This window comes from Benincasa hispida, chromosome 12, assembly GCF_009727055.1.
Source record: "Benincasa hispida cultivar B227 chromosome 12, ASM972705v1, whole genome shotgun sequence".
Lineage (NCBI taxonomy): Eukaryota > Viridiplantae > Streptophyta > Magnoliopsida > Cucurbitales > Cucurbitaceae > Benincasa > Benincasa hispida.
The window spans coordinates 44,200,079-44,216,384 of record NC_052360.1 but is presented as its reverse complement, the minus strand read 5'-3'; the positions used below and the strand labels follow the sequence as shown (position 1 = coordinate 44,216,384).

At 37.8% G+C, this 16,306-nt stretch overlaps 1 protein-coding gene across 4 annotated transcripts; it reads left to right on the top strand.

The window, feature by feature from the left end:
- The first annotated feature begins 5,475 nt into the window (after positions 1–5,475).
- LOC120068376 (thioredoxin-like fold domain-containing protein MRL7L, chloroplastic) lies at positions 5,476–14,975 on the top strand. Of its 4 annotated transcripts, none has more exons than XM_039020124.1 (6): positions 5,476–5,714; positions 5,971–6,149; positions 6,522–7,072; positions 14,167–14,248; positions 14,339–14,450; positions 14,550–14,975. In XM_039020124.1, exons 2-6 carry the CDS (start codon positions 5,973–5,975, stop codon positions 14,675–14,677), a joined length of 1,050 nt encoding a protein of 349 aa, XP_038876052.1. In that variant the 5' UTR covers positions 5,476–5,714; positions 5,971–5,972; the 3' UTR covers positions 14,678–14,975. The 4 variants fall into 4 exon arrangements, with proteins under 4 accessions (XP_038876052.1, XP_038876051.1, XP_038876053.1 ...); XM_039020123.1 differs by having other exon boundaries at positions 5,477–5,682; XM_039020125.1 differs by having other exon boundaries at positions 5,708–5,728.
- Positions 14,976–16,306: the final 1,331 nt, after the last annotated feature.

Below are 16,306 nucleotides of genomic sequence, written 5' to 3'. Positions count from 1 at the left end.
GACAAATGTTATTTTCTTAGAAGAAAACCACATTAGAGTGAAGGAAATCACAACAGAGATCGCCATGAGCAGCGGAAGTGGATTGTTCCAAATTCCATTCATAATGAACACAATAATTACAGTCTAACTGAAAACTAACATATTATGCATCAATAGAAATTACAACATGCTACAAGAGAATATTCAAGGGATAGAGTATGCGTACCTTTGAAGAACCATTCTTTAAGTATCCCTCGATGAGTGTCCAATGCGTCCAACAATGCACTCAAACGCAACGATCGGAACAGCTAATAACATGAACATGAACACAGCCTCCACGAATGTCTGAATGCTCCTCAAACCCAATCGAGTCCAACTCAATTCACGAACGAATGTAGAACACCACCACAAGTGTTACCTTCGTATTCTCAATGTGAGAATCCAGGATTTGTGGGCTCTGTATGATCTTGGAATGAGGAAGACAGGAGGTATACGATCGAGTAGACGATTGAGTAAGTGGGAGATATGAACACTGTCTATCGCATAGACGATGTACTCGATTGTTTAGAAAACGGAAGCCTACCGCATAGACCTTGCTACTCGATCGTGTAGGAACAATCAACGAGTAACTATTGTATAGTCAACTCTAAGCGATCGTGTATATTCTCAACGACTATCGCTTAATAAAAACTATTTTTACTTGATAGCTTTTTCTTGTGAGAATTTTTCCGAATGAATTAACTACTAATTTTGGAAAACAATTTTCCTTTTTATCTCACGGTTACCATAAAATTTTCAATAACCTCCCACTCAATCGGTTATTAGAGAAAAAGAATTAATCATCATATACTTAATATATTATAAATAAATATGATAACCAAATTATCATATTATATTTATAACCTATAGTTTTAATATTTCATCATATGAAACATGTAAACCATAGTTTCTTTTTTATTTTATGGTATTTAATATAAATCACATTTATATTAATTCCTCCAATTAATGTATCTAATACATCACACCAATTATATCATATATAATTGAATTTCCTCTTGTTAATTTGAACACTTCAAATCAACCCAAAATTTGATTCTCAACTTGAACCCATTGAGCTATCATGGGGACCTCATGGACCTGTAGCCTGAAGCTTCAATGGTACGTGAATAACTGATAAACTCTTTAGTCACAAGATCCACCATCCGTTAACTATTGGTCACTCCACTAAAGACCGACAGCTGCACTCTTCGCACTACAGATATATTTTTGTGTCCATATGATCAATCACTAGTGTGATAACCCTTCACTAATCGCTCGTAAGTACAATTGTGCCAATTTACCGTTTTGCCCCTGTAGTTACATCTAACTCCTTAAGTACCATTGATTTCTTTAATGAACAATAAGTCATAGTCCTACTATGACTGAGTCCTCTTTTCCAAAGAGAGGGTGTGACCACTATGTTCAAGACCCAGAATCAGTCCTTAAGGGAGCAATTTATCTACTTACCCCTACTTCGGGGAAGGAGTGAATTCCGTCTTGTGTAGGTGAGTTTCCAGTTCCCCAATCAGACGAATCCCCAAAAAGGTAGGCTTGTTGAGTTGGCAATCTGGCCACTCTCACCTATACTAATCAAAGGGTCGCCCTTATAGGTAGGAGTTCCCAAAACACTTAGGATTAAGGTCATGTCACCTATGGACATTTTAGTGAAATGTAAGTCTCAAGTATCAACGATGTTATATAAAGAGACTAATCATCTCGTGGTCCGATCTTATACAAACTCTTTGTATAGGACACCCACGCTCGCATGTCTCCACATGAATGGTCAGGATCAAATCATTTATAGCATTTTATAACACTTGTAAATATCTACAAAGCGGGTCGTATCCGTAGTGTCACCAGGATACGGTATCCCTTCTTTATCCTTATACTACAGACCATTTAGGTTATTACTTAAAGCATGATCTACTTGTATGTCTCATATACATGCTTAAGTTAAATGAAATAACCACAGACCTTAGTTTATTGGATGTGAGTAAATGCAACTAAAATAACATTTATTTTATTAATAACAATGTGTGTACAAAAAGGTTTACAAACTACGAGACCATCGGGAGAATTAGGATACCAATCCCAATATAAAGAACATAATCCAAGGAAGCAAATCGTATTAAATGAAATTTCTAGAGAAACTATTGAAACTTCAACAAGAGTTGTCAAAGAGGTGAGCATTTCAACAAGAGTTGTTGATATTGCTTCATCTAGTCAAACACATCCTTCTCAAGTGTTGAGAGAGCCTCGATGTAGTGGGAGGATTGTAACCCAACCTACTCGCTATTTGGTTTTAATAGAAACTCAAACCGTCATATTAGATGATAAAGTTGAGGATCCATCGTCTTACAAGAAGGCAATGGTTGATGACAAAGATGAACAAATCAATGCCATGGATCAAGAAATAGAGTCTATGCACTCTAATTCTGTTTGAGAACTTGTAGATCAACCTGATGGAGTTAAACGCATAGGTTGAAATGGATCTACAAGAGGAAATTGGGTGTAGATGGAAAGGTGCCAATCTTTAAGGCTAGACTAGTAGCAAAGAGTTATATCCAGGTTGAGGGAATGGACTATGAAGAAACTTTCTCACCTGTTGCTATGATTAAGTCTATTTGGATCATCTTATCTATTGCCACATATTATTACTATGAGATATGACAAATGGATGTCAAGACTGACTCTTTGAATGATAATCTTGACGAAACCATCTACATGACCCAACCAGAGGGATTCATTGAACAAGGTCAAAAGCAAAATGTTTGCAAGCTTAATCGGTTCATTTATGGATTGAAACAAGCATCTCGATCTTGTAATATAAGGTTTGATGTTGCAGTCAAATCTTATGGTTTTGATCAAAATGTTATGAGCCTTGTATTCACAAGAAGATCATCAAAAGTTTAGTAGCTTTTCTTGTGTTGTATGTGGATGATATCCTACTCATTGGGAATGATATAGGTTATCTGACTACAATTAAAGAATGACTAGTTGCTCAATTTTAAATGAAAGATTTGGATGAAGCACAATTTGTTCTAGGGATTCAAATTATTAAGGATCAAAAGAACAAATCACTAATCTTGTCCCAAGCATTCTATATTGACAAAGTGCTTGTCAGATATTCGATGCAAAATTCCAAGAAGGGTTTGTTACCTTTCAGACATGAAATTATCTTGTCTAAGGAACAGTGTCCTAAGACACCTCAAGAGGTTATGGAGATGAGATGGATTCCCTGTGCATCTGCAGTGAGTAACCTTATGTATGTCATATTGTATACTAGACCCGATATCTGCTATGCAGTGGGAACAGTCAGTAGATATCAATCCAATCCAGGATTGATCACTGGACGACAGTTAAAGCTATTCTAAAGTATCTTAGGAGAGCGAGAAACTATATCCTTATGTATAGGGCTAAGTATTTGATCTTTACAGGATACACTAGCTCTGATCTTCAAACCGATAAGGATTCAAGAAAATCCACATGAGGATCAATGTTTACTCTGAATGGAGGAGCTATAGTATGACGCAACATTAAGCAAGGTCGTATTGTGGATTCCACCATGGAGGTTGAGTATGTAACTGCCTGCGAAACTGCTAAGGAAGTCGTTCGACTCAGAAAATTTCTCACATATTTGGAAGTTGTTCCAAATATGTCCTTGCCCGTCATGCTTTATTGTGATAACAGTGGTGCTGTGGCAAACTCCAAGGAGCCTCGTAGCCACAAACGTGGAAAGCATATAGAGTGCAAGTATCATCTTATTAGAGAGATTGTGCAATAGAGAGATGTGATTGTCACAAAAGATTGCCTCAAAGCATAATATTGTTGATCCATTTACAGAGGCTCTTACGGCTAAAGTTTTCTAGGGTCACCTAGAGGGTCTAGGTCTACGAGATGTGAGTCATCTAAGTTAGGGCAAGTGAGAGATTTTATTGGGTATATTATACCCTAGTTTATTGTATTGAATATTCATACTTTACCTTACATTGTATATTAATACTTTACTTTCCCACTCGTCTTTTATTGTATTTTGATAAATTCTACTAGCTTTGGACAAGTTAGAGATCGTTGGGATTGATGTCCTAAATCTAATGTATCTTGTGGTTTATAGTTTTGTTAACACAAATCATTTATCTAATAAAATCAGAGGTATTTTATTTGACGACTAGACTGCATTAATTCAATCCAATAAACTAAAACCAAGGATATTTTATGAAACTTAAGCATGTATGTGGAGACATATAGGTGAATCATGTTTAAGTAATAACCTAAATGGTGTATAGTAGATGAATAAGATTGGGTACCTTATCTTGGTTTGTAGATGTTACAATTGTTGTAAGGTGCTACAAATGATCTGATCCTGATTGTTCATGTGGAGACATGCGAGCGGAGGTATTCTATACAAAGAGTTTGTATAAGATCGGACCACGAAATGAATAGACTCTCTATATAACACTGTTACTAGAAGAGACTTACATTTCACTAGGATGACCATAGGAGACTTGACCTTAATCCTAAATGAGTTATGAACTTTTGTTTATGACAGTAACGCTTTGATCTGTATGGGTGAGAGTGGCCATGATAATCGACTTAATAAACCTACCATCTTGGAGATTTGACTGATTAGGGAGCTGGGAACACAGCGACACAAGATGGAATTCACTCCATCCCATTTCTTGGGAAAGTAGATAAATTGCTCCCTTAATAGCTGGTTCCGGATCTTGAACAATGAGATCTCATCCTTTCACTGGCTCGAGAGGTGTTAGTTTATAGTTGGACTATAAACTGTTTGTTCATTAAAGGAATCAGTGGTACTTATGGAGTTAGATGTAACTGTAGGGGTAAAACGGTATTTTAACCCAACTGTAGTTATAAGCATATGTGAAGGGTCGTTCTGTTGATTGGTTATATCCATAGACAGAAATAAGTCTACAGTACGAAGAGATGTAACTATTGGTCTTTAGTTGAATGCCCAGTAGTTAATGAATATTGATTAATTGGATTAAAGGAGTTTAATCAATTAATCTCATATTATTGGAGCTTCTAATCTGTAGGTCCATAAAGTTCCCTTGATAGCTCATTAAAGGAAATACAAGAGGAATGTTTTGATGGTTCAAATTAATTGATGGAATAATATATTGATGAGATTAATATGATATAGTTAATTTTATATTTGATCTATAATTAAGAGAGAAATATTTAAATATGATTCAAATAATGATTTTTTAATGAATCAGATTCATAAGAAATTAGTTAATTTTGAGAGGTGAAGGAAAATAAACATATGATGTTTATTTAATTAATTGACTATATTCGTTAAATTAGATTTAATATATATAGTTATTTATTAGGTTTGCTAATTAATCAAATAAATGTTATTTGATTAATTGAGCCTAAGGAAAAATATAAAAATACTTGGAGAAGTGGAAATCTTTTGCCCAAACTTAAAAAAAAAAAAAAAAAGATTTCATTTTGAAAACCTCCAAATTCTCCCATTAAGTAGAAATTTTTCGGTTTTCTGAATTCGTTTGGGCAATATTCCGATGGGACGGGACTGTTAAAAGGGGAAATATTTGGAGACTTTTGGAAGATTCTGGTTCTGGGAGTTGAGGGGTTTTTACAGAAACTCAATGACCATTTGAGCTTGGTTTTCAATTCTTGGTTAGCCACACTTATCGCCTCTCCTTTCTCCTGTATACTTCTCCTTGTAAAATTCTGGGCAAATTCTACAAGCTAACAAGTTTGTTTATCGAAGTTTTAAGTTTCATCCTAGCCAAACGAATTGGAAATTGACACTTTCATTTACAACTGTGGAATTACCTTCTGTTTTTGTCATTTCCATCTCTCTGTATTTTGTTATCACTTCTTTATTGTTGTATTATGCTATGATTTTATTCAAACCCATTTCTCAAAACAATAGTTGAGTTCATACATTGTTCATCTTTGTAGAAATGGCGCTGCAACATACACTAGGTTTACCGTCTCTGGTTTTGCCTTCTTCCAATTGCAAATTTGAAGGGGGTACTTTATTTGTGCCAACGAATTCCCAAACAAGCAGTGTTCTTTCTTCATGGAAGTTAGAGTGTTCTTATGCTTCATCCATCTCTTTGATGAAGTTTCCTTCCCAGGTAATGTCATTCTCTAATCCATATACTTCTACATTTTGGTATATGGTATAACTTCTTTTACTGATTTTGGATGCTTAGCAGTGTTTTACCTAAGATTGTAGCTGATTTCAAAACTTCTTGTAAGAAAGCTTTGAAAGTTGATTCTCCAACAACTGATTTTAGAGTGATTGACTGTATGGTAATTTGACATTTATGTTTTAAACATGGTGCAACAACATACTTATCAATAAATCATTTTAAGAGAATGTAAATAAGCAAATATTTTTTTTGAAACAGTGCTTAAATAAAATTGTATGCCCAACTCACCCTTAGTTCTTGTTTCTTGTTACTTGGGGAAACTAACTGTGAAGCGCTTCATGTTATGATCTGTAGGGTAGTTGTTTTAGAAGCAGCACTCTAAGGGCCTATAAAACTGCAGGGTCACTCAGGTCTGGTGATGGAAAGAAGAAGAAAGGACAAGTAGATATGGACTCCGATGAGGAAGATGATTCTTCTTCAGAAAAGCAGCAAGACCTTGAGCTTATGGATGCTGAGGAGAGACGGGAATGGAGGGAGAAGATTAGGGAAGTGATTGATATGAACCCCAATGTTGAGGAGGAGATAGACAACATGGAAAAGAGAAGGATGATGCAAAAACTTCTCGCTGACTATCCTCTTGTTGTGGACGAGGAGGATCCTGATTGGCCCGAGGATGCTGATGGTTGGGGTTTCAACTTGGGTCAGTTTTTTGATAAGATCACCATCAAAAATAAGAAAAAGGATGATAAAGATGATGATGATAAAGATGACACTGATAATGAAATAGTTTGGCAAGATGACAACTACATTCGTCCAATTAAGGACATAACAATTGCTGAATGGGAGGAGGCTGTGTTCAAAGATATTAGTCCACTAATCATATTTGTACATAATCGCTACAAAAGGTATGCTCTTTGAATTCATCTAATTGCCTGTCGTAAGATTACTAAGAATAGGATCTTGTGCGGGGTGAAATTTTTTTTCATGGCTTTGATTGACATTTATCTCATGTATTATGTTTTTCCTTTTGATTCCAAACCTGCAATGCAATGCAAGGATCTTGTTTGGTATCCACCCTCACCTCCACACAAGAAAACCCAACAATGTACTAGGAACAGGGGAATAACAACCCTGCGAGTGATTCTTATATTATGATAAATGATAGTCTAGCAAGTCCACAATATCAACAAGAAATCCTCAAGAACATAAATGAGATTTTAACAAGGAATTCAAAAGGAAACAAAACACCAGCACATTCGAGAGAGCTAGAAATCCTCTTGTAAGCCTCAGGTTCACCAAAATTTCCCCCATGGATAATGAGCCTGAAACCCCTATTAAAACCCTCAGTTAGACCACACCTGCAAGTATAATCACCTTTTTAACGTCCCTCTAACTAATTGTCTCTTGCAAATCTCCTTTTTTTACCCCTTCTCTCTTATGTGTATATAATTGGAGGTCTCACAGATCTCTATTCGTGGTAGTTGATATCATTTTATATTTTTCATATTTGCATTTTATTCACTCAAAGGGATGTTCGATAGCAAGAGGTTAGGAAGTCTGGAGATACTCTCCAACTTTTGGGTTCAAGTCTTAGGTTAACTTAATAACTTTACCATAAATGGGCTGGCCCTTTAGGGTGGGCAACATGAGCATAATGGAAGGAGTAGGGTCTTTGATATTTATCAGTCTCTACTCAGTGCGATTGTAATTGTTGAAAATAGGGTTATTAACCTAGGGGCGTTTATGTAATTGTGTAGATCCCTAGGGTTTCCTACTGTCTATTTATACAACGTGTCCCTGTGTATTCAGTGTATCAGATTAAAATAATAAGAAAAGTCTCTATATCGTGGTTTTTCTTGCTGTACTAGGGTTTCCACGTAACTGTGTTATTCTCTTCCCTACTCTTTTATTTTTTAACATGGTATCAGAGCTAAGCGACGAAACCCTAGCCGTTATGGAAGAGAATCAAGCACAATCATCTTGTGTTGATGGAACTTCGGGTTTTGACATGAAGACGGCTATTCGAGCGGTCGTAAAAGAGTGTTTTCAAGCAGCCTTACTGGAGTTACTTTCGGCCGTCCAACAGCAGTCAACGGAGAGCCGCCGTCTGTGGGAGCCGCTGCACCAGACAGAAGCTCCGATCGATGGACAGGCAGATTGCAGACAAACAAATTCAGTCATTCCAGGTTGCAGGTTGTTGCCTTCCGCGCCGACGGAGTCCGCCATGCCATCACAGACGTCTGCGCCAGTCGGGGTCGCGTCGGTCTACCATTCCACATCAGGTCGGATCGATCTACAAAGGGCAGCGCCGAACGCGAACGCGACTGGGTTTTCCGCACCAGATTTGTTCGACCAACGACCTCCATCACGAACTGGGTTTTCCACGTCGGTCGACTACCTTCTCGAACCGTCCGGTCGGCTGGGTTCTTCACAGATGCCGGTGACCTCCTTCCAGCTGGCGACTGCCTTCCAGTCAGCGACTGCCTTCCAGCCGGCGACGTCTTTTCAGCCGACAGTAGCTGCCCTGTTTCCAGCCGCGTGTGGTTCGACCCATTACCCAGACGATGTGAGACAACAGTTGGCTTATCTTCAACAACAGATTTCAGATTTGGATACGATGTTTGGCGCAAATCCCCAAGTTCAACCAGTCTATTCAGAAAACCCGGTAAACTCGTTCCCTGTTTTGCCAAATATTTCTCATTTATCTGGTTCGATGGGCAACTCTGCAGGATTTCTTGTAAGGGAAAAATTAAATGGCCAGAATGATTTCTCCTGGTCCCAATCAATCCGAATGGCCTTGGAAGGGCGTCACAAATTTGGGTACTTGACAGGGGAGATTCCGAAGCCAGCACCAGGCGACCCACAAGAACGAATCTGGAAAGGAGAAGACTCGCTGTTACGCTTTGTTTTGGTGAATAGTATGGAACCTCAAATAGGCAGACCATTATTATATGCTGTAACCGCCAAGGATATTTGGGAGGCAGCACGAGATTTGTACTCAAAGAGACATAATGCCTCTCGACTATATACGCTTCACAAACAGGTCCATGAATGCAAACAAGGATCCATGGATGTTACATCTTATTTTAACAAACTATCAATGCTGTGGCAAGAGATGGACCTGTGTTGAGAGATTGTCCGGAACTGTGCACAAGATGGGGCTCAATACTTGAAAATTACAAGGGATTTTAGGCACATGTAAAGTATCACGCAGAATTAAACCGTCAAATGGACAGATATGACCTTTCCCCGCAACAGGGGCAAAAGACCCGTCTGCAATGCGAATACGCTCATTTCCAGCACTTGGGTTATACGATATAAACAATTCTGAAGAACTTGTAAGATGATCGGTGGCCCCTGAGTCCACAATCTATGGTTTTTTATCATTTATACTAATAAGGCCAAATGAAGGGAAATTACCTGACTGTGCAATAGCACTCACCCCAACCGTACTCAAGTTGTTCTTACTGTCAACAGAAGACTGCTTCTGAGTCTGTTCATCTACTGAGTCACTTACCAGGGCACGACTAGTATTAGATTTGTCATTGAGCTTTGTCGCTTGCTGTTTGGAGGCCTTCCCGTGCAATTTTCAACACTGGTCTTTTGTGTGCCAGAGCTTCTTACAATGTTCACCATAGGTAGGGTTTTTTTATCGCCATCAGCAACTGGACGACTTTGCAACGAAGGTGGTGACGAGAAATTAGACGTCAATTACTTGACAACTAAAATCCTTGGACGCAATATGCGATGCATGTTCTTAAGATATATGCGTTGATAGTATTGCGTCGATGGTCATGTGTTGGAGTGAATATGCGTTAATTAAAATGTATGCGATGACCAATGCGTCCTGTCACAAGTTTTCTTGTGCTCATCATCAGTATAACGCGAACGCAAGTTTTCTCGGATGATTCGGGAGGTCGAACTCAAGACTTGTAACAAAATTTGATGCGGTAATATTGCATGCGGCGTTTGAAAAAGATAATGAAGGAGGGGTTTTCTATACTAACTCTACTCCTAACTCCTAAGTAACAGACAACGCAATGAGAAAATGAATGAGAGGATAAAAACACGACAACTCTTGACATGAAACAAATGGATGTGAAAAATGGATAAAATGTGGAGATGTCATCATTGCAACTTCTTAGAGTGACCGCAAGGGCAACCCTAGTCAACGCAAGCTATGCAATCATGCTACACACACGTGAACCTAACTTAGGACGTATGTGGTGTATCTGCGATATTGCCGAGAAGCCTATATGCCTACAACTGAGACCTCCATAACACCTCATAGCTCTCGCCGCATGAGGTGTGGCTGCCGTATAAACCCCTTATCCTACTTCCTGGACTGCATGTAATATCCGATCTGTAGGGTGCATACGCTTGTGTGATAGCAAATGGAGCTTATCTCTAAGTTCCCCATTCTTTTTATGCGTTCCAATCCGCTTTCGAGTCTTAGATTTGGAATTAGACTACTCTCTCAAGTATGCGTAATAAATGAATGATGTGGCTCATTAAGACAAGGTAACCGCATGAACTTTGTTGACATAAAGATTCTTCCTATCTCTAGTGGAACAATGCATATAGTGCTTAATGCGACAAACCACTTACTCTCTCGGCGTGGTGTTGTGACTTTACTCATAGGCAAGCTTTATGCGTTAGCCTTAGACAGGCGTTGCCACAACTTTCACAACTTAAGCATAATAAAGTTTACTCACCAACCCTCCCGCGCAACGCCACCTCTCGGTGGGTTCTACATGCTTCATATTCTTAATCCACATGACTAAGTAGCGAATACAAGCATATCCCACTAAAGTGTTGCAATGATAAGCAAAGATGCTATTAAAGAAGATGGAGATGGAGTTGAAGGAAATATGAAATGTATTGAACACAAAATGTATTAATTCCTTAATTCCAAAATGTAGTACAATACAATATAAGAAAAGAAGGGATAAGGAAATGACCCGGCTGAAGCAAAGACTTACTTCCAGCGGATGTGCAATCAAGGCTTCCGGTGGTCTATGGAAGTGCGGTGGAGCTTGACTCTCTCGAGATCTAGCTTCGGTTGAAGGCTCCGGTTGTCACTCGGAATGGATGAAGGAGGTGAAGAACTCTCAAGCGTCTTCTCACGTATTTTGTCTGCATCACAAGGATCCGCCCTAGGCGAACCTCAGGCGAAAACCTTGGATAGTTTGAATTTTTGTTCATCGGCTTCTATTTATAGAGCTTCGATCGCTGACAGCATTAATGGACTGCTCTGAGTCTGACATTCGGCGCGTTAGCCCTTTTCTGAACCTCTGCCACTAACGGCGTGGTAGGTGAAATGTCAACATCATCTTTTGATTTCCTCGAGGTAGATGCGTTGATGCGTTCATTCCACCAACCTTGCGTTGATCCCATTCGTATGCGTTATTGCGTAGCCGTAATCATTCAATGACCGCATTCGCTTAATACCGCAACTCTACACGATGACCGCAATTGCTTGACGAGCGCAACTCCCATGCGATGGACGCATACGGCTGATTACCACAACATCCATGCGTTGATCGAATGCATTCGCCTTGCGATGGAGAGTTTCTCCGCATGCGGTCGTCTATGCGGTGGTCCGGTTTCCGTTTTTGCGTCCACTTCCCGTGTTAGTTACAAAAATAGAACATTGAACGCATAATAACGGGTTAGTCGAGATTCAACATGCTGAACGACGCAAACTCATTTTATCGTGAATTCCTAGCATAATTGCCGCATACTCTGCCTAACGACCTTCATAATTCTAAGTAAAAGGCCTATCAGAAGGCAGCTGCATCAGTTGTAGGAATGGGATTATTCATGGTGTACGACCGATCCTCTTCTAGCCGTATTTCAGAGCAGACTTCTCTGAGTGAAGGAGTCTATATGAGTCCTCCTCCTGGGTTCGAGAGTCTATTAAAAAACAAGGTGTGTAGATTGAGGAAGTCGTTATACGGATTGAAACAGTCTCCAAGGGTCTGGTTTGATAGGTTCACAACTTTTGTGAAAGCACAGGGGTATGTTCAGGGGCATTCTGATCATACTCTTTTTTATAAAAAGATCGATATCAGGGAAGATAGCTGTTCTTATTGTCTATGTTGATGACATTGTTTTATCTGGGTTTGATGATGTAGAGATCATGAGGCTCAAAACAGAGATGGCCTGAGAATTTGAAATTAAAGACCTCGGGAAGCTAATATACTTTTTGGGAATGAAAGTGGCTCGCTCAAAAGAAGGTATATCAGTCTCTCAACGAAAATATACTCTGGATTTACTAAAGGAAACAGTCATGACTGGGTGTAAACCTGTTGACACACCAATAGAGTACAATGCGAAGCTCAGTGATAAGAATGATAGAGTTCTTGTTAATAAAGAAAGGTATCAGCGGTTAGTCGGGAAGTTGATCTACTCGTCTCATACAAGACCAGATATTTCTTATGCAGTAGGTGTTGTCAGTCAGTTTATGTAAGCTCCATGTGAGGATCATATGACAACAGTTAAACGTATCCTCCGGTACCTGAAAGGAACTCCTGGCAAAGGTCTAATGTTCAGAAAGACCGATAAACGATCCGTTGAAGCCTACACTGATTCTGACTGGGTAGGGTCTATTGTTGATAGAAAATCAACGTCTGGGTACTGTACGTTTGTCTGGGGTAATCTAGTCACCTGGAGAAGTAAGAAACAAGGAGTTGTTGCTAGAAATAGTGCTGAGGCTGAGTATAGGACCACGAGTCTGGGATTTGTGAAGAAATTTGGTTGAAGAAAGTGTTATCAAATCTCTAGCAAGATAATGAACTTCCGATGAAATTGTTTTGTGACAATAAAGCTGTCATCAGTATTACAAATAACCCGGTTCAACACGACAGAACTAAACACGTAGAGATAGACAGACATTTCATTAAGGAGAGGTTGGCAGTGGAAACATATGCATCCCTTATATTCCTTCAAATCAACAAGTTGCTGATGTACTTATAAAAGGGTTACTGAGACAAAGCTTTGATTATTGTGTAAGCAAGTTGGGCCTTGTCAATATTTATGTTCCAACTTGAGGAGTGTTGAAAACAGGGTTATTAACCTAGGGGCATTTATGTAATTTTGTAGACCCCTAAGGTTTCCTACTGTCTATTTATACAGTATATCCCTGTGTATTCAGTATATCAGATTAAAATAATAAGAAAAGTCTCTATATCGTGGTTTTTCTCCCTGTACTAAGGTTTCCACGTAACTGTGTTGTTATTCTCTTCCATACTCTTTTATTTTTTAACAGTAATGTGGTAAGCTCCCTGAATATTCATTACTCTTGTGCCACTACCAGTACTACAACCATTGTGATTTTCCCTTCCATCACTTTTCGGGTGTTGTGGATATCGTGTTTCTTCATCTTGCAAAACTTGCTTTGAGATGTTTGAAAAAAAGAAGAAAGAGTAACTTGCAGGATATAATTAGGAGGAATTAGTTGCTGGACTTGGGAACTGCTATAAGTTGGTCCTTTTCATTTTCTCTAAAAGAAGAGTGTCCTTGGCTAGAGGCCCTCGTATTTCTTGGATAGGAATGATGCAAGGGGAAATTGAGGGTCTGATACAAAAAATTGATATCTATTCTTCAACATTTTATTTTATTCATGTTTACTTTTTGCAATCATTTTAGATAAGTTTGGACTGCAGTTTCCATACCTTTCCAGTTATGTGTTCAATTGTTATACTTTCTCATTATCCCCCATGGCCTTCTCTCCAAACGCCATCTCTATGTTGTTGCCCACACTAATGTGATTTGTCTCAATATTTGATTTCTCGATTTAACTTGTTGGGAATATGGAGGAGCTTTGGATTGTGGACTAGTGTATTGTACAATCTTGAACAGTTAACTTCGAACAATGCTTAAACTGTTATGCTTGTAGTGGTTTAACAATAACATGAGTTATAAGATGATCTGTATTATATGACGGAAATTTGCATATTTAGAGAATCATGGCTTGTGTGTATTTGTCTTCACTTAGGCCAAAGGAAAATGAAAAAGTTCGTGAGGAGCTGGAGAATGCTGTCCACATAATATGGAATTGCAATCTACCTTCGCCAAGAGTATGTCTTTCCTATTTGTTGACTGTAGTTTACTCATCTCTCTACTTTTACCAAATGTCATTATTTTAAACGTACTGTTGTTGACTGCAGTGTGTTGCCGTCGATGCCGTCGTTGAATGCAACTTGGTCTCTGCTCTTCAAGTGTCCACCTTTCCAGAGATTATCTTCACTAAAGCAGGGAAAATCTTATACCGTGAGAAGGGTAAGTGCGAAACGAAGAGAAAACATTGTGTGAGTTCTTTATTTTTTATTTTTGCTCCAATTTTTTGTGAGCTGAGCTCCGAGTTTTGGTTTGGTTCAGGATTTGTAAGTGCAGATGAGTTGTCCAAAATAATGGCATTCTTCTACTATGGAGCAGCTAAGCCACCATGTTTAAATGACATTGGGGATTATCAGGAGACGATCCCATCAGTTTCTATCGATGCTTAATTGTACCATAAAAGGATAGGGTATGAGCTAGTTTAAAAGAAACTTGAAATGTAAAGTATGCTCTTTTTGATCTGTTGTAGATGAGAAATTTCAGTCCAATCAGTTTGTTGGGGCCAAATATTTTTGGAAAGGCCAAAGAACATCAGTTATACAACTTTATGAGCTGTTTAAGGGTATTTCAGAAATATGAGATGCATCATAACTTAAGATGACAGCAACAAGAGCAGGCAGTTGATTAACTCCTGTCATTATGTTATTTTGTTCCTATTATTATTTATACTATGTGCCTTCACTTTTATTTTGAGTTTTATAAGTCAACTACTTCCATAAGCTGTGTAATTTGAATTACCTCCAATTCCAAAATATGTTGAGCAATTTTTTTTCCTCTTTTGTACGTTATACATCGATCGAAAGAATCAATGATGTCACCTTTTTAATAGCAGTTGAATTGCAAAATTGAAATCTGGGGGCAATCACTTTACAATCTAAAATATTTATATTGTATTTTCATTTTTTTAAGAACAGAAATATAATTTTTTGTCGATGAAATGAAAAGAGACTAATGTTTAAAGTATAAGAAGCAAAAGAGCAAAAATATAACGAAACATAGAGTTAAAGGATCAGTTGATGCACTTAAATATCTTGACTAGATGACACATCCATAACACACCTATCACATCCCTATACAAAAGACATCTCTTTAATACAACACGTGAATATATGATTACGTGGAAAAAATAAAAGCACTCCAATTAAAACAAAATTTTTAAAAGGTGTTGATTAATCACTTAAGAATATTTTTAAATATTTTGAAATATTTATAGAACTTAGATTAATACTTCTTCCAAAAGATAAGTTTAAAATATATAATTGGAACATCTTAAAACATAATTAAAGACTAAATATAACCATACAAAATATTCAAGTAAGTCAGATGTATCCTTGTCAATTTTGTATGTATACATGTATGTTATTAGGGCATACATGAGAATGAGAAATGCTTATAATTCCAGCATTACAAAGGAAAATAAAAGGACAAATAGAGCCATTTTGGGTGGACCTTGGTTGCAACTAAAAAACTAAAAAATATTTTTGAAGAAAAAAGAAGAGGAAATATGAGTTTTTCATGTGGTAAATTTTGATTGGACCACTGAGCCAGACTATAAAAGATGGGTACAACCTAGATGCATGCAATTATTATTCTTTGTTTGTATATGGAATTGTGGTATAAAGAATTAAGTGCATGCTATACTACATCTATCTTTATGCATCTCATCAAATTGTCCAATCATATTATATCAAGTGACATATTTTATTCTTTTTATGTGTACGATGAGAATAAGATGCATAAAAATAGTTTCATCCGTACACCTGAGATTACTCTTGTGGCATACATACATGGGTGATGTGTAATAAAGTGAAGGTGTTAAAGATTATATTCTTATAATAAAGAGTATGCCAAAGGGATATACATTAATGAATTGGAATTTAGTTTGGTTAAATCCATATCCATTGACACTTTTGTTGTTGGTCATCTCACCATATCCAAAGTTCATCCATCAAAAGCCATATACATACACTCTTTAATTCTACCAGGTAATTCATATATATATTGTTTAAAATTTTCTT

What these genes read in the sequence shown, in the direction of transcription:
- LOC120068376 (XM_039020124.1), top strand. Translation starts at nt 5,973, where the DNA reads ATGGCGCTGCAACATACACTAGGTTTACCGTCTCTGGTTTTGCCTTCT. An exon ending in TGATGAAGTTTCCTTCCCAG is followed by an intron (nt 6,150 to 6,521) that starts GTAATGTCATTC and finishes TATGATCTGTAG; the next exon opens with GGTAGTTGTTTTAGAAGCAG. An exon ending in GCAATCTACCTTCGCCAAGA is followed by an intron (nt 14,249 to 14,338) that starts GTATGTCTTTCC and finishes TGTTGACTGCAG; the next exon opens with TGTGTTGCCGTCGATGCCGT.